The following is a 27,522-nucleotide window of genomic DNA, read 5'->3' on the forward strand; positions in this document are numbered from 1 at the left end:
TAAACAATTCAAGCTTTAAACTGATTCATGAGAACAAAGATACTTGCTTCAAAATTTCATCCTTATCTTACTGGAAAACAAATTCTTAAGGAAAACATGTATCAGCATCCAGCCAATTTTGACTTAAAATACATTATGATCACTCAGTATGTAGGAATACTAAGACAATCTTTCTCAAATAGCACAGATTTTACAGAATTCTGAGACACAACACAACAACTGAGCAAACTCACAAAGCAGAGGGCAGCAGTGCTTTGAACACAACTTGTAAAAATAAAACCCGTAAAGCCAGCCAAGAAAAATACATTATTTAGAAGACTAAACATTTATTGAAAAAAAACCTAGAATATAACTTTGCTGTAAGCTAAATCCCCACTCCTAAAGTACTGCTTAAAAGCCATCCGAAAGAGTCATCATGTGGTTGTATTTCTGATGATGAAATAGAAGTCCGCTCCTCCACACTTCACAAGTTTTCTTCAATTCTGAGGATTCCATCATATAAATGCATTCATAAAACATTTTCCACCACAACAATAAGCCAAAAGGAAATTAAGCACTGGACCCACATCCCTCAAACTTGTTTTCTTCAAGTAGTAAAAATAGCAAAAGTTTCAAAAACAGATTGCAAATCATTATATATATATGAACATAACAACTTGGAATTATCTTATGTTTCCCATCTGGCAAGCTCAATGAATCAATGGTTTCATCCAACTACAAGATATATAAGCTCATAAGGAACTGCCAGAACTTCCCTGCATTTTTGTAGTACACCACCATCCAGATCAGCTTTAAAAAATGGAAATAGATCCTCAAACTACCATCTAACCAGACCATCATCTACTAGGTTCTTAAATTTAACACAGTGTGCTCATATATTCAATAACACAACTGGGACAGAAAGACCTGCAAATGGTTCTTGCAATGCAAACAAAAGATGTGTACGTGGCTATGCTTCTGACTCACATAAAGGAATTCAGTTTAAAAACTGATATGAATTACACTCTGATGAATAAGAAAATATTTTTACAAGCTGTTGGAGCAGATGTACCGTAAGAACATAAGCTTATGCGTGCTCTTTAAAAAGATACTGGAATATTTCAGTATTTAGGTAATGTTTACTAACTTAGTGAAATTTCTATAACAAAGTGGCACACTGTAACATTTCTATCCTGCTGGCATCAGTGATGCCAGCATAGAAATCATTTACATCACATTGATGCCTCCAATAACCTCTCCACAGAAAGATGATTTTCCCAGTTTTAGTCCTCTTCAGGTTTTTAACATTTCTGGAATAACAATTTAAGTGTTTATTCAAATTCAAAATCCAGAGAGATATTCTAGGAAGTAGGAAAGAGGTTATGCATTTATCTGATTTCAGTGCTCTTCATGAATAAGACTAACATCAGCAGAGTGCATAATGAGTTGAGATGAACTTCACACCATAGAGTGAGGAGAAAGGTAAATGATTTAAAATGTGCTAAAGTAAGTAGCATTTACTTGATACGGTACATTTGCAGAATTACCTTTAAAATCTCTCACTAAACATATTTCAAATCATCAGGCTTCAATATACTAATGGGTGCTACAACAGGAGCAAACAGGTAAATGGTGTCTTCTGGATTAGCCATAAGAAGCTAACATGCTACGAAGAAGCCACTGATGAAGAGGAATTATGGGACAGAGATACTAAAGAGACCCTTTACCCACAACTGCTGTATGGGAAGCTTCATCTTTAAATAAGCTCTGGAATGTTATTCTACATAAAATGACCAGCAAGCAAAGTGCTTCTCAGTTGTAGAAAGGTATGCCACTATACATTCTTCTAATTCACTGGTAAATTGCATTTAATATGAAAAAAATTAAAAGCTTTTAGTCAAATCTGGACTTACTGGTTTCCATGATTATTCTTTACTGCAATGCTTGTAACTTAATCTTAATAAATTGATTTTTAAGGACCTGCTTCCTATCAGCACCTCTCCTCTCAGTCCGTCACTGCTCAGTAACAGGATCAGTAGGAGGCTCTTAATCCCACCTCTCACTCATGAGGAATTCTCAGTTTCCTGAAATATTTTAAAGTGCAGAAAGGATTTTCCTCAGTTATTCATACACAGTTATTTCACTAATATTTCAATTTGCATGATCACAGCCTCTATTAAATAACTGGTTCTTGAAGAATCTGGTATGACTTGGGTGCCCACTGCAGAAAGCCTTTAAGCTGATTTTGTGTACTGCTAGAATTGCAGATTTCAAAGTTATGAAGTCTAGGCACTTATCTCACTGCTGAGAGACTGCTGAGGACCACTGATGTAATTCTTTCTCAGAAAAGCATGGGCAATTCTTAAAAAAAAATAAAAAATCACAAAGTATGTAGTTTAGAATTCAGATAATGGAAAATACCTACAAGTAAATAAATAGAAAATACAATGTATTCACGTGTTTAATTATAAATATTTCTAATACACTTTTGACTATTATTACTTCCAAATACATTTCTTACATCTTCTAGCAATGACCATTTTTGGCAATACTGCTTATTGAAAGTATAAAAAGCCAAAAATGCCAAGTAACTTTCAATAAACACTACCATAAGTGTCTCCCAGATTACAACTGAAGATATTTACAAAAAAAAAAAAGAAAATTGAAGAAGTAGGGGAAAAAAGAACAGAATTTAAACAGAGGAAATTCACTGAAACCTCTACATTTTTTCTTCACAGTAACCCAATATCCTCTGGCTGACCACATACAGCTGACTTTACCAAGGAGAAAAACCTGATTTTTTTTTTCTGAAGTGCTGTTGGTAATCACAACGGTGGCAAAAAGGTTTCCAGGTCACGGTACTTGAGAGCAGGTCAGTGCCTGTTTGAAGGAATTTATCTCATAGAAAAGAAAAACTGTGAAACAATCACACAGCTGAAATATAACTATTAGTTTAAGGTTGGCAGGTTCCACTGGAACAAACTCATCATAGCTAATCTTAATATCTCCCAAGAACCTTTAATGATATCTTGAAAGAAACTAAGGAAGTGCAAACTGACTGCAAAGGGACACAAATGGAAAAACTAAGTGTGCTGCATGTTTTCAGGCAGTTACGTTTGCCTATCTAAAATTCAAGTCTGAAGTTCTGAATTGCAGTAAATAAACAGATTCTCCAGCAGAATTTAAGTCAAGCAGCTTTTCAAGTGGATTTGTCATGGAACTTTTTGACTGCAAGTCTAATGCTTTTCCAGAAAAAGAAGCAGTCTAAGAAGCTAACAGTCCGGGAAGCCTGCAAACCAAAGCGAGGTATGCTGCTGAGGTCACTGTAATTTCAGAAGCTTTTCAGCCATTTACATGACTTCTTCCCAAATTGCTATCAACTTAAAGATTTCTTCTGCTGAGCTTATAGTATCTCCAAATCCACATGACGAACATCAGGATTTCGTTGCTGAAAATAAAATAAAATATAATTACATTTTTATTGAAAACATTCAACATTTTCACACCTAGATACATATAATAGATTTCTAGCACGATGCTGGCAACTGGATAACAAATTCCTTTTTCTGGTAACATCAATGATTTTCAATCGAGGAATAGGTTCAACAAATATAATCATTACCAGGAGCTATTCTGAAGACTAGGTCATCCTTTTATTTGATAAATACTTTTAAACTTCACAGCTGAATTAGCTCACGCTTTATAAGGTATGAAAGAGCAATTACAATACTTAAAAGGCAATTTGTTTTTACATAAAAAATCGCCCAAATAAAACATACTTAAAGCAATATACTTACATATGACAAGTAATTTGCAGAACAATGGATAATTGCTGAAATAATTTGTCACGTCATCAAAGCTATCTGACTCAAAATGCTGTTTCTATTTAGACATATGCATTTTCCAATATTGTGTTTCATTACATGGATTGTACATCATTACATGGATGTATTACAATCCACGACAGGTACACTGAGAGCCACCAACTTCAAAGCCATGTGAATTTGAAATCCCCAACTGTACCAAATCCCAGTATTCATGTTAATACAATAATTAGTCGTGAGCCTGCCACGCCTTAAAAGCCATGAAGAACTTGATCTGCTGATGCAATTGCATCCCCAAAATATTTTGATTTATAAACAGCACCACTCTTAGGATATAAACTAAAACTAGAATATTAATCAAAAATGATAGACAAAGATAGATACGCTCTCGAGCAGAACCTCCAGATTAAGGGAAAAGATGGCCATAACACTAATGAATATGTCTGGCCATGAGTATGCATGCAGCTCTATATTTGTGCCAGAAAAGGTAAAATTAACAACCACAAAATAAGTAGAAACTTAAAAATGGCAACAATTTGTTGCATTAACCAAAATATACTTAAATCTTAGAATAAAAAAAAGAGATGTAATGATAAGAAAGTTATGACAGGCCTGTAAGAGCAGTAAATACTGTTCAGTTTCAACATGAGCAGAATAAGTTGAGTAATCAGAGCTCTCACCACACAGCTGTATCAGTTTCAACAGAACACTAAGCATCAGATTAAAAATAAAAAATTGAAATTTCCTTCTTTACAACCAAAACAAAATTCACTGCCTGTAAATAACCTGACATTATGAGAATACTCTAGCATTTAAAGGGGCACAGGTCTCACTTTCTGAAAGCTGTGTTCTATAAATAAAACTGAGCCAAATGCAAAACAAAGCACAGGTTTGCTGCTGTGCAGAATTCAGTGAAACTACAGCAAGAGAGTTGGCATTAAAATCAACCACCTCTTTTGCTCTTGTATTTACGTACACAATCCCAAGAAGTAAAAGCAGTGATACTGTTTGAAATATATCAGAATATACATTCTGTACTAAACAGCTAAATTTTACCTTTAGGTCCTTCTCAAGTCTGTCTACTTCAGCTCCCAGTGTGTCAATGATATTCTCACCATGCTTAAGCATGAATGCTTCTAATTCTTCTAGGGTCTTCACTTGCTGAATTTCCTTGCAAGAAATCAAATTCAAGAGGTTGAGTAAAGGGTGGGGGGGGTGGTGACAGTGTTAGAAATAACCCTGCAGAGGGTTCTGATATATTCAATAGGAATGAAAATGCTAAAAAAATAAAATTAAAAAAAGTGGGTGCCTTTGCTATTTCCTTTCAAAACATCACCTACTGACATATCAAAGGCACAGAAGTATATCGATTTGATGCAAATAGCTGGCTCATCATTACACCTCCATTTGACATATAGTTTTCTTTTCCTCCTTTATTTGCAAACTAAGCCTAGAAAATTTCATTCATTTTCTGGAAGCTTCTGGGGTATCACTTTCTGGCAGTGAATGATACTGTATTTTTTCATTATTTTCATGCATTCCTGCTTATGCATACACTGCTTAGCCTGGGAGTCACATTACCAACTGATCTTCAATCCCACAACAATTGCTGTGAAAGCTGCTGTAAGTAATGCTCCTCAATAATATGAAAAAGAAACTCAAAGACAGCTGACAAGAACTAAGACCAGGAGATCAAGTGTATAACAAACTGAAACAATAAGGTTAAGGAAGACAGGATGTTACACTCCTTGATTTCCTCAGAGGTCTTACACCCAAGAACCAAGCTGACCAGAAGCCATTTGTCCTCTAGTATCTCAGCCATAGAACGGACGATACAGCTGCAGCATAGGACAAATAGGTGATTTGTAAGACTCAGTAAAAGAGCCAGTTCATCATCTGTATACAACTACAAAACAACAGCTTTGTCTTCAGTTTTAGAGTAATGGGACAGAAGAGACTAATAATGTACCAGAACAAGCTTAAAAAATATCCCCCAATCCCACTGATGTTGGACTATCACACGGGCAAGTCTAACAAGCAAAAGAAGTGAGATTAACCTGAGTGACAGCACTTCAACTGATAAATTTTACTACTTCAGAATAAGCAGTGTTGATACCATTACAGGATAAGCTAATAATTCAAAGAAACACAGACAAAAAGGCAAGCATTATGTCTGCCTTGATTATGGATGACTGAGTCCTACTGAAAGTGGCTATCCTTTAATGATGTTTTCACAGCTGACACAAGGGTGCTACTGAACAGCCGTAAGAGCAACACAAACCAACTCAGACTTGGCAATATAAAAATCAAGCAAGCCTGTGTTCCCTGTTGCACAAATCTGATAGCTCTCTTCCTTCCAAAAAGTATATTAAATTGAAATCCAATACATGAACAGATCCCTTATTGCTCTCTCTCTATACATACACACACATACACTTTTATTGTTATTAAAGAGCAGTATGTTTTAAAACTTGAGACACGGACTAATGGCTTAAAGATATGCAGTAATTACACACAAACTCAGAGAGCTGCTAAGTCATCTTTAATGGACACATCTTTAATGGGCACACATACAATGCAACCTCAAACTTTCATTTTGAAAGGACAGCAGAGAAGAATCTGATAGCTACACAAGTAAATGCATATAATAAATAGTTACTTGTGAAAATAGATGTGTCAGCAGAAGATTTTGCCTACTTAAAATTCTCCCTATAGTTTAGATAGATTATTCTTTACTACAGACTTCATAGCTTTACTATGCAAAATTAACCCTAACTCAGTGGGGTTTTGCATTTCAATACTGAAGGGAGGGATTTAAAAAAGCTTCTCTGAACTACTCTAGAATCAGAGACATCAAGGATGGTTAACTGATGAATGCGAATGCTGTCAAAATGCTGAATCACATCATGCAAACAATCCATATTCAAGTCTAGCCTGAAAGGCAAGATATATACAGCCATTGCATCTTTAGCACCCAAGGCAAATACCTGTGCCAAAAAGCATGCTTTTGCTTAGGTGACAGCCTTCTAGCGTTGCCTGAAGTTGTTGTAATTTAAAAAAAAAACATTTATTTGATGAGCTGCATTCTCACCAGAATGATTTTAGACAGATCTGCATTTTTCTAAGTTGATTTAAAAATCTGCCTTCCTTTTTACTCAAGCCCTGCTAAGCCCAGAAATGGGTCTATCTCAGCAGCACGTTATTACAATTCTGCATACACATACACTAACACAAAGTAAAGACATCTGCAAACCTTCAAAATGAAGAAGTCATTTCAATGTCTCATCTACTTGAAAAATTTTTAAGTATACTTGAAGCTGCAAAGCAAAATCAAATGCTGGAAGTAACAAAATCACTTTGTTTAAACATACTTGTAGCAGCTGTTCAATGTCCTGTTTTTCCAGGTAAGAACGTGTAACAACCCGTCCATCAAAGTCTACTTCTGCCTTGAATCTCACTTTGCTCATTCCCATGTCTGTGGCTTTAACATCGTGAATTGCTCTGAAACCATAATTTTTAAATTTGAAATTACTGAAATCATGTTGTCATCACGCACTTCCATTAAATACTGATTTACATTTAACTAGTTAGATCACTCCCACAGGTACCTGCTACACCAACACAAGCATCCCCACCTATTAAAGGGATGGCTACAACAAAAGGCAGACTGCAAGAAGCATGGTAGATTCAGAACTACATTTGTAGTATTTGAGAAAGAATTTTAAAACAGCCTTTTAGCTTTTAAGTACAACTTATTTGATACCACACGGAAGGTTTTGTGCTTTCTTCCACTCTAAAACATAATTTATTTTGGAATTAAAAAAAACATACACGCAGCTACTTAAAAATCTTTAAGTACCCTCAATTCTGAGGTAAGGAACAATGAGCTGATTCATCACAGTAGTTACTGGAAGGACTCATTGCAATTACAGAAATGCCCTTTCCTAGCTAAATGCACAATTTGTAAGGGTGTGATTTGGAGAATTTTCTATTCCAAGCTACATTTAACACAAGAAAAAGTACTGGATGTTGTGTCTGGAAATCATTTTTGATCATACTGAATAATTGATCATGACTAATCACAGTACAGCTGTTTTTGTAACTGGTGACAATATTTATTTATTCAAAGGTCCTTAAAAGATGCTTCAAGATAAATGTTGCAATATTTTGGACAACTGAATCCTTTTGTTTTTTTATTGTATAGCTTTACTCAAGTTTGTTAAGTAAGTTCCATGATGCACAAATAGAAGCAATAACCAAAAAGCCCTACAATTTTCAGGGATAGGATATAAATAAACTTCAGATCGAGACATACTGTAGTTCAACAGTCAATACTTTAAAATAATAATAAAGAAACTCTTTTACCTTTATGTCCTTAGTTAGAATAATGAAAACTTACTTTATCCTTAACACAAGTAGAAATTAAAATTGTCACTGCATATTAAGTTTCCACATTTTTCCATCCAGGCCAGAAAAAAGCAGACTAAAATACGGATTGAATATGAATTGCAGAACATTCAAATTTTTGAAATTTGTTCAGACATTTCTGAAGCATTCCTGACAATGCAGGACTTAAAGACAGGAATAGCTGAAAGAAATGAAAGGTCTTTTTTTGTTTGTTTTCCTTCAGACCTTGGAACTGACTACAAATAAATAAATAAATACCCTAAAATATTGTAGCTGATTTACTCAGAAGCATATTCACAACTACAGATCAATAAGAAAACCAGAAGTGTTTTGCTTCTAAATTAAGGCTAATAGGGTTGAAGAAATCCAAAATAGCTCCTTAAAAAGCATTTATTCAAGATTTCTGAATTACAATGAGCTCTAAGTTTGCTATTTCCAATTGCAAATCTCCAAAGAAAGAGAAATTAGCATCACCTTCATTCTGTAAGCATCTAACGTGCAGAATCTATTATACCATAACATTACTGCAGCACTACAGTGGCAGCTGCTACTGAGCTCCAGACACTGAATATTAACAGTAACACAGAATTAAAACAGTTAAGCCTGATAAGCTATAAAAGCAACATGGCAGCATCATTTCTGTGCTAGTATTTCATGTATTTGAAGCTACTTCTAAATTTGTCACAGCCTTCTCAATTAAGTCATGTGGAAATTCTGGGAATTAATGTAGCTGTTGTTACACACATGCAGTTTCCTTTCAGCTGTGGAACATCTGGGAGGTAGAAGCATTCACTTACTAAATTTTTAGCACAGAAGTCAGTAACAACTAACATTCTAAAATCTCAATACAGAAGATTGCACCTTAAAACCAGAAGACTTTTCTTAAGTGCTCTAATGATTTTTCCCATAACGTTATTTTCCTGCTTTTGCTGCTCAGTAGAATTTTTGAGTTGCAAGGATTCTCACCTTACTACAGGATCACTTTCCAGTAACTCAGTAAGTCGCTGCAGTTGTTCAGGTTGAATAGACCGTCCCAGCAGGGCTTCAGTGTTAGTATAGATCAGAAATGCTGACACAGTTCCTAGCAAAGTTCCAACGCCAAGAGACCCCACGCTGTCATAGTATGGGTTTCCTAAACAACACATCTCAAATTAGTTTATGGTACATTTCTAAAACGTATCAGGTAATTCCGATTTCCCACTGAAAGGAGCTCTCAGTTTGTTCGGGTGTGCTTTTTTGTTTTGTTTTGGGGATTAGCAATTCTTTACTACCAATCAACAAGAGGAAGCTAGAAGAAAAAAGTTATCCTTAAGATAAAGCCTCAAATCCCTCCTTTCTCCCAAATAGAAAATATCATATATTCCTTTCTACTGCAATACTGATAAATGAGCATGCTGTTCAGTTATTTGGGTTTCTGGGTGCAGATTTAAGTTTATACATTTAAACATATGTAACAGCACAACCAAACATCTTTGTTCTTTTATCAGTGAAGCAGAATGCTTTATGAAGTTAATTATATAGCTATAATTTTGATGGAAAACAAAACAGATTTCCTACATGATCTTTCCTATTAACTCAAACATTCTCAAGTATTAACCATTTCTGGAACACAGTATTTATATAATGGATATTAAATGTATTCAAATTGGTGGAAACATTACTGTGTTTGAAATTTACAAAGGAAGCTAGAGTTGGAATTAAAAAAAAAAAAAAATGACTTCTCCATAACAAATCTGAACTTGCAACTTATTCGTTAAAGCCACACACATAAAATTGCTGTACATTTTTTAAACAATTATTTTAAAAAGTCAAAACCTTTAAAAGGGGCAAATAAATAACATTCCCTCAGTACATTTTAACTGTGCAAAGACAGATTTTGAACCAGTTGCTATACAGATCATGCATGATTTGGGTCTGCCACATTGCTCGAGAACACTTATTAAAATCAGAATATAATACTAACACCATTACATATCAAAAGGAAGGAAAGAACTGCTTCCTTAAATCCCACCCCAACACGCACATGCAGCTGAATACCACTGATTACAGAAGCGCTAATTATGTAGAATATGTAATTTAAATATATGACTATAACGAGCATATTTCTAAAATATCTTAGCTTGTCCACAAAAACAGCTCAAAAGAAAGTTAGATCCATTCGTGGACACCTACTTTTTCAAGCCTAATCCCTTTAATAACAAACATAAGGAAAACAGACTTAATTTTTTATTTTTTTAAATACTTTTAACTCAAATTACTGGAAACCAGCACAAATTTCTGAAAGCCCACGTAAGTTCAGGGACCAGAGAAGAGTAGAGCTGTATTTAAGTCAATCAATGCAAGCCAAATACTCTGTGTTCATATAATTAACAGGAAGAAATTCATACTCAGTTTGCCTCAATTTGAGGCAGAATTTTACCTGTTAAAGAAGTCAGACCCATGCACGTAGCAGCTACAGCCACACTCAGAACTGCTGCAGCATCTTCCAGTAACACTACATTGGTACTTGGATCACGACTCTGCACAACTGAATACATAAAAAAAATTAGACTGCTTTGGAAATCTTAGGTTTACAGCATTCTGCATAGTACTCTATGAACAATATTAACACATCAAACTAGACAAAAAGATTCCTTAACTAAATAGTTGTAAACTGTGAATTCTATATGCTTTCACAAAGCATTCACAAATAAAGAGAACAAACCCAGTGCATATCATGGAAGCAATTGTGGAAGTTTCTCCTGAACATTTCAAAACTGTACAGCAGAATTTATTTAAAAAAAAAAAAAAAAGTACTTCAGTAAGAGTATTTAAGTACTGCAACTTAAATCAACAGGTTATCATCTAATTTGTAAAATGTTCTTCTTACTAGAATAGAAAACAAACCAATAAAGCAGGGGTAAATTGGAAGTGAAGGGACAAAATTATTTCTATATGCAAATGGCAACAAATAGATTCTGTTTTAAATAATCACATACCTTACTGCTACAAGGACACATACCATATTGATAAAATGACAGACCCTTGGCTCGAGCGCTCCTGCGGATTTCATTTATAGCAACAAGAAGGGTAGCTGAAACAAGACCAAAGTAGCTGCTGAAAAAATTAGAGGCAAAAAAGAAGTGTTCATTTTGAAAAGGGGGGGACTTTTCTTCGTATCATCACAACAGATCACCAAGAAAGAAATCTGACTATTTATTGATTGTCTGACAACACAGAAAGTATCCTTTTCTACACACGCCTCCCCGTACAAATCATCAGTTAATCTACATGCATAGTTAAATACCAAAAAGGCATTTAGATATACTTTCAAATGATGCATTTTTCAACTTCTTATTACAAATAGATAAGCAAAGTTTTCCATTTCTTTTGTTTAGCACAGCTGTCACCAACAGAGTTCAAAACTTTACTGCTGTGTAAGTAAGGACTGTGTATAAGCAATTACTCAGAATATAGGTCAGACATTATTCTAATAGAAATACTGCTTGCAGCTACATACCTCCTTCAGATACCAATGACCCTGCCAAAATGCAATATGCCTGTATGGGGTGGGGACAAAAAAAAGAAATCTCAGTTACTGTCTATTGATCTCTTCACCACAGACTACCCTAAAGCTGCATTCCAGAATGTCATTAGACACCTTGCCACATAGTTGTTCATAAACAGAAAAACAAAAGTGATCTTGCAACCAACAGTACTTGAAATAAACAATATATTGTAAAATAGAAAAGGATCCCGGGAGGAGAAACCTCAAAACATGGTCATTAAGGATGGTTTCAGTTAAGTGTGCTGGGATTCAAAATGACTCAAGAAGTGAATTTCAGAGGGTGCCATTACTTCCTATTAAGTCAGCAGTACCATGTACAGATATAATAAGAAAACAAGATCAGCTTACCCAGAGTAGAGATTCTATAGGATGAGGGTGGAGTAAACCCATGATCCCATGATACCAAGAAAGTCCTGCACCCATCATGAAAATGCCCACCCCACTAATCAGGGAGGCAATATAGCGCATGTTTGTGAAACCATACCTAGAGATAAAGAAAGAAAGTGATTTAGGAAAATAAGTTACCACATCTCCGCAAACACATCTACAAGCTTTCTCTGTGACCACACAAAAAACATTATCAAGTACATACTAAGACATCAAGCATGCATGTTTATCTGATTCCTTTATAACAAACTATACTAGCTGTACTAGGTCTTAGAGACTGTTTTTTTTCTAACTACTGTAAAAAAAATCATGTCACTTTTACATTATATTGAAATGCTACTTCTAAACAAAAACCTCTAACCTTATAGGCAGTTAGTCTACACATTTTTTTAATGCTAATGAAAAAGGAAGAAAACTTTGACACTTTTATTTCAGAAACCTTTAAAGCTTGCAGTCTTTATGAGCAGAGGGAAGAGGCAATGCAATATCACAGTGTGCCTTTATTCCTTATATTAACTGCTACTGCAAACAGTACATCTCTCAGTGACATTTAAATAGCAGTGCATAACACCAACACGGAAAAATGTGATTGCTGAAACATTCTTGGCATCTCTTTCCAGTAAGTTACTTAATTAAGATTAAATTTCTTCAAATTACTTGAAGCTCTTAATGGTGAAAAACTGAAGCTATTACGTAAATGAGACATATATTAAACATATATTAAAATATATATATAGACATATATTAAAATTGTTTACAATTAAAACTGACTTGCTCAAATATGTAAACTGTAAAGTATGCAAAGACCAAGAAACCAATCATGGAGATGGTAGCTTCAGATGTTCATGAAGAAAGGTAAGAATGTACCACTAAAACCTGTTACTTAGCTAAGAGCAAACAGCAATTTGAGTCAAACACCTCTTCTTGAAATACAAGTACGCTTGCAAAAAAACCAGAAAACACTCTGTTGGGGCTTGGGTGTTTTTTTTTTGTTGTTGTTGTTGTTTGTATTTTAAATGTTAACGTTAGTGTAATATGTAAAAACAACAGATCTAACCACTGGTAGAGGCAGAAGAGTTCAGAACAGCTTAAAAGGAATAAAGCCAATTAAAACAGTGCACATCAAAACACATAACCCAACAAAAAGCATTAAATATAATACGTATCAAGCCACTGAAGCTAGAACTCCCGCAGTTTGGCAGAAATCTGTTTGCTTTTATTTTTTCCTCGTGTTAAAAATAACAAGCATTGCAGAAGTGATATAAAAATGGCACATATAAAAAGAATAAAAACTGCACAAAGCTGATCTTACTCCTACATATGATTATTGAAACCATTATTTACTCCAAAAGCTTACGGATGACTAGGGTCAGGTGTCCTTGCAGACTGACTGATGCCCAAAGCTAGCAATGCCTATTTAAGACAAAATTAAAAAAAAATACATTAATTGAAGAAAATATCAGCACAAAACCATGACAATTAGTAATATTCTGTTTCATGTGAACTTGACAGAGAATTAAAATCAAATGTAATATGCTGATTTGCATACGTTTTTGTTCTTCGTGTTTTATTAGAACTGGAGCATAACCTGTAGTAACTGCTAATCAAATGTAACCTTTTTCCTCCCCACAAACTATTCTTAATTATAACTGTAAGAGATTTTAGAATTGTAACCTGAAGTGAACACCACATGTAATCACAAGTGTTGTCATTCTGCTTCAACGTGAAGCAGCACAGTTTTTCAGGAAACAAAACCACTTAAATAGATCTCTTTTGAAGAGGAATTATACAGAGACTATGGCAATGGAATATAATTTTAAAGCAATAATTTCATAATTCTCAGCATTATTTTACCAAGCAATGACTAAGCAAACTTTATCTTTCTATTTCCATACCTGACAGGAAAAGTTTTTCTACTTAACATTCAGATAAAATAATAAAAAGGTATTCTTTGTACACCAGCTTTGTTTCATGTCTCACTGACGACACATTAACTAGATGAATACAGTTCTAATTATTGTAACTCCTCTTTCAACTTACTTCTAAATAAACTTTCAGAATTCACATTCTGACTTGTCTCATTCTTACATTAACAGAGATTAAAATTTAACTGCTGAAGTATGAGGACATGCATGCAATAAAAACTAAGATGATCAATATATCATTCTTGTCCAGGATGAGCAGGGATCAAGGCAGAGAGGGGTGATCACATACACTAAAATTCAGGTATTTGGTTCTGATTCTGCTTCCAAAAGGTAAGACTGGTTACATTATGCATACACATAGTGACAAACAAGATGAGGAATAAGTCCCAGGACAATCTGTGACTAACATTTTAACCTGTATAAACTTTGTCAGTGTACTTTCATCCTGTTATCTGAAGAGAAAGTAAGTAGCAACTGAAATAGGAATGATGAATCATATGAAAAAAGTAACAGCTTAGAAGGCTGAAAGTAATCACAGGAGAGGTAAAATAATGTATATATACTACAAACAGAATTATCAGAGCATAAACACTAGCCCAAATATTAAAATGGGTTTTTATTTATAATCAGAGATAACTCTTTCTAGACCCTGCAAATAAGGGCTCTTGGTCTTATTGACTTGGTCAATTACTCCACTGCTGGTTTATGAACTCTCTGCCAAATTACAGACGTTAGTGTAAAGAATAGGAGAGCAGCCAGAGAAGCCTGCAGCAATCACTGTATTTGACAAGAGAACGTGCAACAGAGTAGCAACAACACTGCACTCAGACTGCAAAACAGCAGGAAGAGCCCTGGGTTTTGCAATGCTACTGAAGTAACGAGCATTTCTGACAAAACGTGCCTTCATCAGCCTACAATTTGGTAAGAACTATACACAGTAACAGTATGTTTTATGTGATACTCCCCCTTGCCTCCAGAAAACTAAAAATGCACTTATTTATGACTCATATGCAGTGAAGAGTGCTTCTCCTGCATGTGTGCATGCATAGCTTGTGACACCCTGGGCAGGCTTCGTAATCTGAATGATTTAAATCAAAATGTATTTAATCATTGAGAAGAACACAAAAAACACGTTCTCTCGGATGTAACTGATCAGTCAAATAAAAACTAAGACGACTTCAAATGGCCTTTAGACTAAATAATAACTAGTACACTGAATAACTGCTTTCCAGGATGATAAAAGTATTTACTTTTGTTACTTTTGTTCTTAAAAAAATTACAAATACTAACTGAAGCAGCATGAAAAAAAAAAAACTCACCTGGTTGCATGTGTCTGCTAAAGAATGTATAGCTTCTGAAAACATACTTGCAGAACCCGTGTAAACCCAAGCAAGTAACTTAAAGAAAAAATTCAACCCATTTCTGAAAATGAAGAGAAGAAATAAGCTAAAAAACATCTGAATATTTGGTCTTCATCATTTTCAGCAAAACTAGAAGCAGTGTATAATCATGCAACCCCACTTCCCACTTACTAGAGGAATGTCCAGGAAGGACATTCAATCAACTAAAATTCTTGAGGCAAAAAGGCATGTCATTTCAAAAGAAAACTAAAATAGCTAAACAAGTATCGTTGCATAAGTTTTCATTTTGCTCCTTTGTATTAACAATGTCTTAGTAAAGAAATAATTCATTTTAAATATATATTTTACAGATGTACAGGTCTTATGAGATATGAATGGTAGCCACCATTAAGCCACACTTAGGAAAACTTCACATATTTTCATGTATGATGCCAGACACTCTCTATGTTCATTTCCTTTAAAACTGGATTATCAGTGCCATTTTCTTGCACTCAGACTTTTAAGACACAGTACTGAGTAACAGCAGAAAGAGAAAATGGTGTCACTTGCTGTTGTCATATGAAAGATCTTTAAAATGTACCTGAAATGATCCTTAAAACAAAAGCTTCCTTTCACAAGGGAACAAGGACGAACAACTTTAAACATCTGCCTCTGCATGCCCTTCATAATGTTGGTTTTAGCTTTAATAAATCAATCATCTTCAAAAAAATCTGCTCTTCTCTGATCAGAGAGATACTTTCTGTCTTATCTCCACACATTGATGAATGTATTTACTGAATGTCTTTCTCACCAACAAGAAATAAACAAGTCTATTAACTCCAGTTACAGAGACAAAGGTATCTCCAGCACACAGAATGTTCCCCTTTCCAGGATAATAAAAACCAATGTTTTTCATCTTCGCATAAACAAAATTTTTCCTTTTTAAACTTACATGCAAATAGCTACCATTACCACTTTCCCTGGTCCCTTGAAAAACATAGCTGATGCACTGGAGCGTGGCTGTAAAAAGAAATAAGTGAATATTAAAACAAGCTACTAAAACAAAGCAGACAAATCTTGAAGAGGATCTCCTAAAGTATCTGCTGAACAAATTACTCAATTACATCTTAGTCCTCAAAAAGTGAAACTGCAGGCCTTGAAGACTATTAATTTACTACTGAATGTTCACTGAGCTGCAGTGAGGTCTTACACATTACTACAAATAGAGGGCTATAAAAAAGATAAACAGCCAACAGAGCCTCCAGTCTCCACCAGGGGCCACTGCAACCATAACAGCAGAGCCAGCTGTTCAGCAGGAAAGTGAAGAAATCAGTCTACCATGATGGAGTACTTGGATCTAGGGAAAACATCTGCCTAAGCAAAGAGGAAGCCAAGAGTAATGCAAGAACTGGTGTGATGGCTTTTTTCCCTTAAGAAGCCCATTGCATTTTCTCAGATTAACAGTGTATTTACTATACTACACATTTATAGACCATAGGCCAAACACATCCAACTCACAGCCCACTTTTTAACAATACATGCATTTTGCATTTGTGAACAATTATCATCAGGGATGAAGTGCAGGAAGAGTCATATTCCAGCCAAAATCTCTGATGAAGACCATAAGAGCACACTAAGGTTTGCAACCACTTCCATCAAACCAGGCATTACTTTCACAAAAACAGGGTCAAATATCCCACTAGTTTTATGTTTTTTATGCTCTCTGTTTTTTAAGTTTTAATAAAAATACACAAAAAAAAGTTTCATTACTTATATACATTAACTATGGAACATTTTATATAAGGCCTGAGACACTTGTGGTCTGCTCAGTGAGGAGCAGGCAAGCCAAAATGTTGGACACTCAATGATGTAGGTAAAATCCAAACAAACACAACTGTGTTACCAAGAAGGCAACTAACAAAAAAGAAAAACTTACAATAATATTTAGCTTATGAAACTGTTTCATAACCTTTTTCCCCTTTAAAAACTGTCATAGTACATCCCATGATATTTTTCTAGTGAAAAACATTAAAACAACACTTACCTTAGTATTTCCAAAGAACTCCCTGTATTCCTTCAATAGCCTTTGGTTTCTAAATAAATCTGCAGCACAAAATTGTTACCGTGAGTACTTTCTAGTTATTAGACGTTTCGGGAATTTAAGGTTTTGTGGATTTGTTCCTTCCCCCTCTCCATATAGCAGCTGAGTTCTAATAGAAGCTAGATAGTCTTACCCAATTAACATCTCCTCAAGGGATTTTTGTTTGTGAAAAACTGCTCCCAGTATTGTTAATCAGAAATAAATATTATGACCTTACACAAAATGCCAAATAAAATCTGCTACGATCCCATACGTTGTCACCATTTCCACCAACAAAGGATCACATACAGAGAGAAAAACTCAAAATACAGTTTTTGCTTTCCTTCCTTTGCCTTTATGTTAAAAAACAAAACAAAAACAACCCTCCAAAACAAACAAAAAATAAATGCCAACACTCCATAACTGAATCCAGGGGTTCTACACTCCCAATCCTTTTTGCCACAAAAGGGGAGAAGAGAGGGCGCTTCATTGCATGACTCTTAACTTCTGTATTTTTTCCCACTCACTAATGTGGTTTGTTAACTTTAAAGTAAACAATGCTATACTCCAGAGGCAACATTGTTTCAACAATAAAAATATTAAAAAAAAAAAAAACACCTCTGATTTTAAAGTATATAACAGGAGTTAAGTACTTTGAAGAGGTATTACCTCTCGTGAGATTTAACTGACCAGATGGATCCAAATCCATTACAAGCTATACTGATTTAACTGTAGCTGCAATTGATAATACCAATACAACAATAATTTTAAGGAAAAAGATTATTTTAGTATATTTTTACCCATTCTGAAGCAGAAGGGCACTGAAGTTATTTCAGAAGAAAAATAAAGATTCAATTTAAAGATTCAGATGAGTTTTACATCTTTGGAATACTGTCAGTAAGAAAAATCCCAAACCTTTTTTATCATCCAGAAATGAAAACTCCCCCCTAGAAACAAAGTATGACAACAGATTTCAACTGAATATACGTTCTTGTTATACCACATCATTAATAAACTATAAGATAGTAACAGAATATTACCATTTAGATAGTAATGAGTTGCACTAACAATATTCCATAAAATCTTACTCAGTAATTGCCCAAATTTGTACATTCTCAACGAAATAACAAATACATTGACCATCTAGTGGATTTCCAATCATACTTTGTTGTTTACTTAAATTAATTTGAAAACTCTATACTTACTTTCTCTGTACTTGATCTCTGCCTCTTTGCGTCGTTTTCTCTCTCTAGCAAGAGCCTCTGGACTACCCCAAACTTCAAGAGATCTGTGCAGAATAGAAGCTTCTTAACAATGGTTCTATTTATGCAAGTAACACTCAGTGCAACAGCAGACCTGTAACTGCTTTTTAGTTTAACTACGTCACAAATGACTTTCCTAAAAACAGGAAATCACATCATACCCTCTGACAAGAAGTTGTGTATTACTTTGCAGAACAAAAAACTGGGAGAGAGGCAGCAGGGGTGAAGAATTTCACCATTGAACACATGAAACATAGCATCCATGAACTCAGTTACAGCTACAAAAATTAAGAAATAAAATGTAATTCAAATAGAAAATGGAAAATATTGTCGTCCTTTCACACTTTTAAAAGCTCTCTCTCATACAATCCATTTTAAATGAGCCAAACATTTCCTTTACAAAAATTCTCTTACTTTGCCTCCACATCCGATCTCAGGTAAACAGTGAAAGTCTCAATGTCATCATGGGGGCTTCGTCGTTTGATTTTCCGCAGTTGATCCAAATCACTGAGGAAAGCAGACAGTTTAGTGAAGGTTGTATTATTTTAAGCCTAAATTTTGATCTGAGTGCATTTTCACAGTCAAAAGTCCAGATTATGTAGTCACACTATGAAAATACAATACATCGAAGACAAAGTAATAAAATGTTTCCAATGAATGATCTGCATGTAACTGACTGTATACAAGTGCTGTGTAAGAGTGTTCACAGCTTAGTCACCACCATTTAGAAACATTATGCTGAAAAAATAGTATTTTGTAGCTGAGAATTTCCTCTATCAAACAACGTAATTCTGTTCTTTGTATCTGTTGTAATTTCCTTGGAAACGAATAGGAGGCATTACTTTTGGAGTTAGGCTGCAGTGAAGCAGATTATATTTTACATCAAATTACAGACCTCACACAACATGAAGTTTTCAGTGATTAGCTGCTCTACAGGTGGACACTCCTCAGCCAACTTTAGGGTCATATAAATACAAGTAAATTAATTTAGGTAACCATTACAGAGACATGCAAACTAAGTTCAGATTCCTAATGCGCTGCAATGGTAAGTAAACAAGAGCTAACATTAGCCACTTAGCACTATATACACTGCAAAAATGCTCAGAAAAAGTTGCTGTGCTGAGTCACTCTAGAATAATTCATTATTACTTCTTGATGCCAAAGTATTCACTATTTAAATTTCAACCCAAACCCACCTTACCTGGATTTGAGACAAAACTCATTAATTGCTCTGACTCCAGTAATGAAGTTGTTCTGTGTATATTTTGGTCCATACTCTCTTTTTTTGAGGACTGCTTTCACTTAAAAACAAAAAGAGATAAGACTGAAGCAGAAATTGCAAAATGCAATTCAATTTGATATCAAATTGTGATACCTCTAAGAGGAGATCCACTTGTGGGTGGTTTTTTGTTTGTTTTTAACTTGGGAAAGACAGGAAGGAATGTGGATAGAATTTGTGTTCTCAGTTAGCTTCTCTGCAGAAATACTTAATTTGAAGGAGTTTAAAGAGAAATTTCTGTTTTAAACAATTTCTTTTCCAGGAGCTGATAGCATAACTCACAACAACATAATAAAAAGTTAAAATACAGATAGAGTGAAAGCAAGCACGACAAATTAAAATGATGAAAGAAAGACATGCCTTTATTTTATCCAGTTATGTTTTTAAACAACGTAAAGACAAAAGACTATTTTACTACCAGCAGAAATCAGAACACTACGGAACTCAGATTAGGCAGTTCATGTGGTCAAGATATATTTAGAAACCACACTGATTAGATTAACTCAGCAATAAGAAGGAAAGGAGGAAGACTTAGAATAAGGACTTGGGGAAGATCAAGTATTTCAAGTATTCGGCTCAGCTGCACTAAATCTGAAATGGTGAATGGACATGCCTAAAAAGATACAAGGAGGACAGACTGTCATAACAGGTGAGAAAAGTTCATTTTTTTCCCTGACAAGTTCATTAGCTTGAAATCAGTAATTAAAAAAAAAAAAATTTATAGACAAGGGAATAATTGGAAGTAATACTCCTGTGCTCTACTTTTTCAGGAGTCATTTTCAAACAACTGAGTAGCAAACAAATCTGATATACAAGTATTTTTAAAATGTTATTCACACCAGTTTTAATGTAACTGAAGAGAAGACAGCTATCCCACAGACATCTTTTTTTTTGACCACTAGTTGACAGCAGTAAAGTTACAATACATGAAGTATTTCTTTACCTTTCACTTGGATGGGCTCTTTAAGGAAAGTCTGCTTTTGATCTGTATTGCCAGTATCTCGTCCTGTAAAATAAAAAAATAAAGCTCACTGCAAATGTGGAAACAACTAGAGTCTTCTTTTTTTTTTTGTATAATAGTTTGTTCAACATAAGAACATAGCTTAACATTGCTCTCCATAATGATAACTTGTAAAAAATCCTGGACTTTCAACATTTAAAACTCTCAAAACATGAAGCATGAATAGCAAAACATTCAATAAAACAAAAGACATTTAACATAGTACTGATTAGTAAACTCTTATCAGCTTGAAAAAGAGCACAAACATGTAACATATAGCAGAATATATCTTGATTTTTAAAAAATATTTTAAGAGTGTACTTACAGTTTGGGGCAATTTTAATACAAAACTTTAGACTACTAAGCACAACTTCGATACAGCTTAAAACTGCTGATTAACGTGCAGTCAAATTTTAAGGGACTGAAACTTTGAACTTGCAAAAAACCCTTTCCATTTAAACTAAATAATATTTAAACTAAAGGCCACAACTTTGGTGTCACAAATTGGAGTTATATTACCACCGAGTATTTTAGCTCTTTCAGAGGTTTGAAGTGATGACTCTAGAAGAAAACAATAAAATATAATTTGCAATACTGTGAAGTGAATCTTATTACATGGAAATTAATAAATTCCAGTAATTTAAGTGAAATTTTTAAGAAGAAATTTGAAGTACTACATAAAAATTTACAAAAATACTGCATCTTTATCTCATACATCTTGAAATAGCTTTCAGAAAAATAATCTGACGATTCTGATACCTTGAAGCAATGAGATACTCCTATCTTGATGTGATACTCAAATTATGCAGAGGTCAGATATTCTTAAAGCTTAGACTACAAAACTGTCTTTTCATCAGACAGTTACTTATTGCCTTACTAGCAACTAACGACTAATGCTATTATACTTAGTAAATTATGAGTAAGGAAAACAGAAATTTAGGAAACCAGTCTTATTACATAACAAACAATGTTGGACCATAAACAAATAGTATTCTTAGAACAGACAACTCTATTAGCTATTGCTTGACTTGAAAACAAAAGCAAAAGTGCTTTCATTTCTATTCCTATCTGGTTTAAAACAGCAGGCAGCTGACAAATTAATAATTATTATAAGCTTCAGCTAAGATTGCTTACAAGAAACTGAACAGAAGTATGGCAGCTATCCACGAGAATTTTAGTAACTCTGCATGAAAGTGTTTACCTCATTAAACACATCCTAGCAGCACTAACAATAGGCAGATTCATAAAATTCCAGGGGAAAAATAATAATTTATACTCAAGCACAGAGATTGCATCAGTTACCCTCTTACACTTCACAGCCTTGGCCTAGAGACTGGAAAAAAACACCACAGTAGATCAATTAAAAAATATACATCAAATGCTTCAATTCACTTTGACTGTTTTGCAAGCAAGCAGAGCTTGATGATGGCAGTACTTTCAAGATGAATACATTCTCTTTTTTTTTATTTTACATATCCTATTAACAGAGAAAGCAATTCACAACTTTACTGATTAAGAAACTGAGGCCAATGAAAGATCCATTATTTGGCAAACATCTAAGTTACTGGAAAATTATGGCAACTGTTATACACAGAACACTATCTTTGGAGAATTGTATCAAAAAGTAATGCTATTTGTAAAACAAATAGTGGTAACATAACCATAATGCAGAATGAAGTTCTCTCCTCTAGGCCCCAGAAAACACTCCCTATATGAAATGTGACTGTAACAATATGCATTCCAAAGTGAACTTCAAAGTAAAACGTGGACATAATATCTCTATGGGGCGGTTTCATGTGCACTCACCCTCAGCAACAGGTGAGTCTTACAGTGGCCATATGGCGCAGCTACCCTGAGGCTCAGGAGGATTTAAGGCCATGCTACCACCAAGAGCAATGTCTCCTCCAGATCATGCAGAGATAATGTGCAGGATCAGCTCATCGATCAACCTGAACCCCCACAGAACAAGAGAGCAACTAATTGTACACAAAACCAGCCTGAACATCATTAATGTCAGCACAGTCAGAGGGACAGGACACTCGTTTGGACAACAGTCACCAATGACATAAGTTCACAGCAATCACAAAAGCAATAGAGCTGGAGTAAATTCCACATGTCCAACTTCCAAGAACACCAGTAGCTGCATATTAAGAACCCAGAAGACACCAACAACTATCACTGACTCTACAACATTTTCCTGTATTTCAGCAGATGTTTTAGCAAGATTTTCATCCTTCAGATCAAGATATTCCAAGAAACACAAATGGGAGAAGTATTATCCTATTCTAAAATTTGATTACAAACTTTGGAAACAATATCTAATTGTTACACTTAGAACAGCATCTAAGACCTACTTCTGTAGTTCCAAGCATTAGAAAAATAATGCTCTTAGCAGACTACGCTTACTAGCTTTTCAAGACCACTGCAAAGCTCCAGGAATTTACAAGTTACTAAAATAAGAACTAATACCTGCTAACATGACATACGTGATGCTATGGCAGAGAAAGCACAAGACTCTGCTGAATTTCTCAAGTACCTAACTAGCACAAGACTGAAAAGTAAGCAGGGTCAAGGTATGTCTGTTACATCAAGTGTTTAATGTGAACGCTGCAGGTGTGACAACTGCAAGATCAGAGAGCTTTAACATATGAAACAGCTCAGCCTTCTTTCACCAATCACCTATGCCCTGATCTGGTGAAGTCCCAGTGTGCAATATTTACAATCACCCAATCTGCATTACTAGACCATTTCACACAGCAAGCCTGCAATAGTACAGAAAAAAAACAAACAAGCAAAGCGGCCAAAGAAAATTCATGTATTCCATTTGTTACCCAATCCCTGCTGACATCCACATTTTAATTTTGATTACTCTGAACCTAAATCCTTTAAATACTGCAAGGATAAAGGAGTAAATTTCAGCATTCCTTACCATTTACATATTTGAAACTTCTATACAGATTCCCAGAAGAAACACATACTAGAATTCTGCAGCTCTAGTATCACAGTGGAATAAAAAGAATCAGTTTTTACACACAATTTTTTTTTTTCCCATTTATATAAACGTTTTTTATTTCAACCCAGTACTACCTGTTCCAGCTTTGCGCACAGCATCTTCAGGGGTAGATACATTTCTATCTTCTGATCCGAGATCTTTTTTCTGACCATTGGAGGTATAAACTCTGACTTGACTCATCAGCTGCACAGGCAGACGATTGCACGGCAAAGCACAAAACAGGCTCCCACTTTTCATTGAAGCTTGCCATCCTGACAGAGGGAGGAGAAAATGATGTTTCAGACAACAATTCTTAAAGGAAAATGGTCCGGATATACCAACATAGGCTATGGAAAATTAGCTTAGAAGTACTGATTTGTGCTTATTTTACTAACGCTTAGGATTCATAAAACAGAAGAACACCACAATGTCCTCACCCCTCTTCAACACCCCTTATAAATTCCAGTCAAATACTTGTTTGTTTTTCCCTATAAGCTCTGGCAAGTACTTCTAGATGAAGCTGGGACACAGATACAAAGTTACTATAGAAGAATGGCTCACTGATGCATTAAGTCCTGGTTCCAGCCATACTGCTTCAAAGTCTTAATAAACAAATGAAGAAAAAAACCACCAGTAATAGTGAATGAACAAAGGCAGACCACTACAAAACTATTAGCCAGTGCTATCACTGTGTACACGCTCTGTATAAACTGTACATTACCAATTAACGTGTTACATAGCTCAACTGAAGAGCAACATGCTAATGAAATTACCTGCAAAAGCATATTATGTTTTATAAAAAGCCTTAGTGAAAAAAAAAATCTTCAATTCCACAGTATTTACAACAAACAAATTACAATACAAACATGCAAACAGCCAATAAGAAGCCACGCTAGTGGGCAGCCTTCAGGCTGCCTGCATTATCAACACATTGACTAAGGCAGCAGAAAGGGCACAGGGTTCCTGTGGAAAAAATGCATCAAAGGAATAAATAATTTCACAGAACGAAAATAGTCAAGCAGTGCTGGTAAATCAGGTCGTGCAAAGTACGATCAACCATGCATGAATAATTCACCTTGCAATACAATGACCATTTCATAGAACCGTGTATTCCATAAAAGTACCAACAACTTCACTCTTACTTTTACCCTCTATAGCACACACTTGACCATGCGTGTGTGCACTGACTTGAACCTTGCAGAAAAAAACACCAAAATTGTCAAATAAGCTCTCATTCTCTCTTAGATGTTGCAAGTGTACAAAAGCCTACAAAAGCCCAGGAAATGAAACTCAGTGACCTTACTGATAACAGCTTTTAGAAGACTGCAGCAAATACGTGACATAACGCAGGCAGTGCCGCTCCCTATGCTCCTATGAAACAGGATTGCTGTTTGGTACGTTTAGATGGTAGCCTTCTGGTTGGTACGTTTGGATGGTAGCCTTCTTTGCTGTATGCACACACCATTCCGAAACGGTTCGCTGACACAGCCGCTACAGAAGAAGGCCTGTGTTGCCTTCAATACAGTCCTAAGTAACAGTATGAAAGCTGCTAAGAATTTCAACCTTGCAGAATCTGCAGCCCAAAGGGAAGGCCTGGCCTTGGTTTACAGACTAATATAGCCTTGTTAGTCTGCGCTTTAGCTCATGAAATGACGGTAAACAAACCACGCGCTACGTTTTTGCGGGAGGCCGATGAAGCGCTGGGATACGCACGCTTGTCACGTTCTGTCCCAGCGAACACAGCAGCACTCCGGGCACACCTTACTGTAAAGCCCCAGGGCCGGCCGCAGCCCCAGCCCTGCCTCAGCAGCACCCGACCTCGCTCTCTTTCGACCCCCAGCCCCACGCAGGGTCACGCCGCGTTCCCGGACAGGCCGAGCACTCACCGTGGCAGGCGCGGCGCAGCGGGGCCGCCTGGCACCGCACGTACAGCCGGTACAGGCTGCGGCAGCCCCGCCGCGGGGCCGACAGGGCCGGCATCATGGCGGCGACCTCAGACGGAGCGCGGCCGCTCCCCGCCGCACGCCAGCGGCCACCGAACGGGCGGCGACGCGCATCGGAGAAGCCCGGCCCGGCGGCGCGGCACCCCCCCGACCGCGGGCGGCAGCCGGCGGTGGGCGGCGCCGCGGCACCCGGATGTGCGCCGAGCCCGGGGAGCGCCCGGCGGCCTCCGCTGACTCACGGGCCGCTCCCGAACGACCGCCGCGCATGCGCCGCGCGCGGGTGACAGCCGTCGCTTTTCGCCGCTTGTCCCACAGGTGGCGGCTTCCGCAGGTAGGCGCGGCCCAGGGCTCGGGCTGAGGCGCGAGTCGGGATGTAGTAACGTCTCCTTCCTTCTCCGCCGGCGGGCGGTGAGTGCCCCGCTGCCGGCCTCCCGGCGTGACACCGCCTGTGCTGCGCCCCCAGCGCTGCGCCTGATCTGCCTCGGCGCAGGCGGTGCCACGACGGCGCCTTGAACGCTGTTATAAAAAGCGCGTTGGCAACTTGAAGCTTTCCAGGATAGCTTAGGTAATCTCTCCCCCGGATTTGTTTGTGCGCTGTGAGGAGCGTGGGAATGCACCAGAAGCTCGGTTGGCAGGGAACGCGGATAATTAATGTGTCTGATCATCCACCAAGCGTTTGATCACTTAGGAAAATGACTGCGGTGCCAGTCTTTAACATACCCGATGAGATTTTCCAACAAGGTTTACTGGCACATAACTTCTTTAACAGTCATACACTGATTAGCAGCGCCAGTGTAAGTGTGTCTGTATGCCCAGTGGAGGCAGATGGGAGTGAAATGCTGTGTGAAATGATTAAACCAACATCTCTCTCCCCATAGTCCTATCACGGCTGTGCCAGGTGAATGAGGAGCACTGCAGCAGATGCCGTGTCATTAACCAACAGATGGACAGCACTGGAGTTAAATACTAAAGTACTGCAAGTTGTGAAGTCATAAAGATGTGATCTGATTTTAATAGGGCCGTAACATTCACCTGATGGATGTTTTGCTGGCCCCTTGGTGTTTCAGCATGGGATTTTAAAAAGTAAACAGTAATTTATATATATATATATATTTATATATATATAAATCATGAGGTTAAAGTTCTCATTTTCCCCCCCCAAGAGATACCTGAAAAAAAATATAGGTAGAAATACTAGAAATCCTGAAGGCAGAAATACTAGAAATCCTGAAGGGTCCACACTATGCTCTATAGAAAAGGTGCCAACTGTTGCATTATTTCTAAAAACCTTTTTTGTTAGGTTATCATTTACTTTCCAAAACCGAATTGAATATCATCACTGAATAATGTCACATTTTTTAATTCAACTGAATTTGCCTTGTCTGCTTTTGTTGTAAATATGAAACAGGAAGGAAAATAACATCACTGGAACAGCACAGACCAAGTAACAGATGTTACTGGGCTGGTGGTCAGACAGGATTTACATGAGCAAGGGCTCTGCATGAACCTTTGCTGATAATGCTTACACCTGCAGAATGAGGCAAAGAACCACCAAAA

The 27,522-nt window shown here is 36.4% G+C and overlaps 1 protein-coding gene across 1 annotated transcript; it reads right to left on the reverse strand.

Annotated features, from left to right (window-relative positions):
• SLC30A9 (solute carrier family 30 member 9) lies at positions 1 to 26,645 on the reverse strand. The gene is given in 19 exon segments (XM_048941018.1): positions 1 to 3,427; positions 4,860 to 4,973; positions 7,175 to 7,304; positions 9,177 to 9,342; positions 10,630 to 10,737; positions 11,212 to 11,283; positions 11,710 to 11,749; positions 12,106 to 12,241; positions 13,502 to 13,557; positions 15,389 to 15,491; positions 16,362 to 16,429; positions 17,454 to 17,512; positions 18,695 to 18,777; positions 19,166 to 19,258; positions 19,953 to 20,052; positions 20,974 to 21,036; positions 24,118 to 24,294; positions 25,909 to 26,114; positions 26,116 to 26,645. Coding segments are annotated over 19 exon segments (2,334 nt in total). The 5' UTR covers positions 26,631 to 26,645; the 3' UTR covers positions 1 to 3,382.
• Positions 26,646 to 27,522: the final 877 nt, after the last annotated feature.

Source organism: Lagopus muta, chromosome 4 (genome assembly GCF_023343835.1).
Source record: "Lagopus muta isolate bLagMut1 chromosome 4, bLagMut1 primary, whole genome shotgun sequence".
In the NCBI taxonomy this organism is placed as follows: Eukaryota; Metazoa; Chordata; class Aves; order Galliformes; family Phasianidae; genus Lagopus; species Lagopus muta.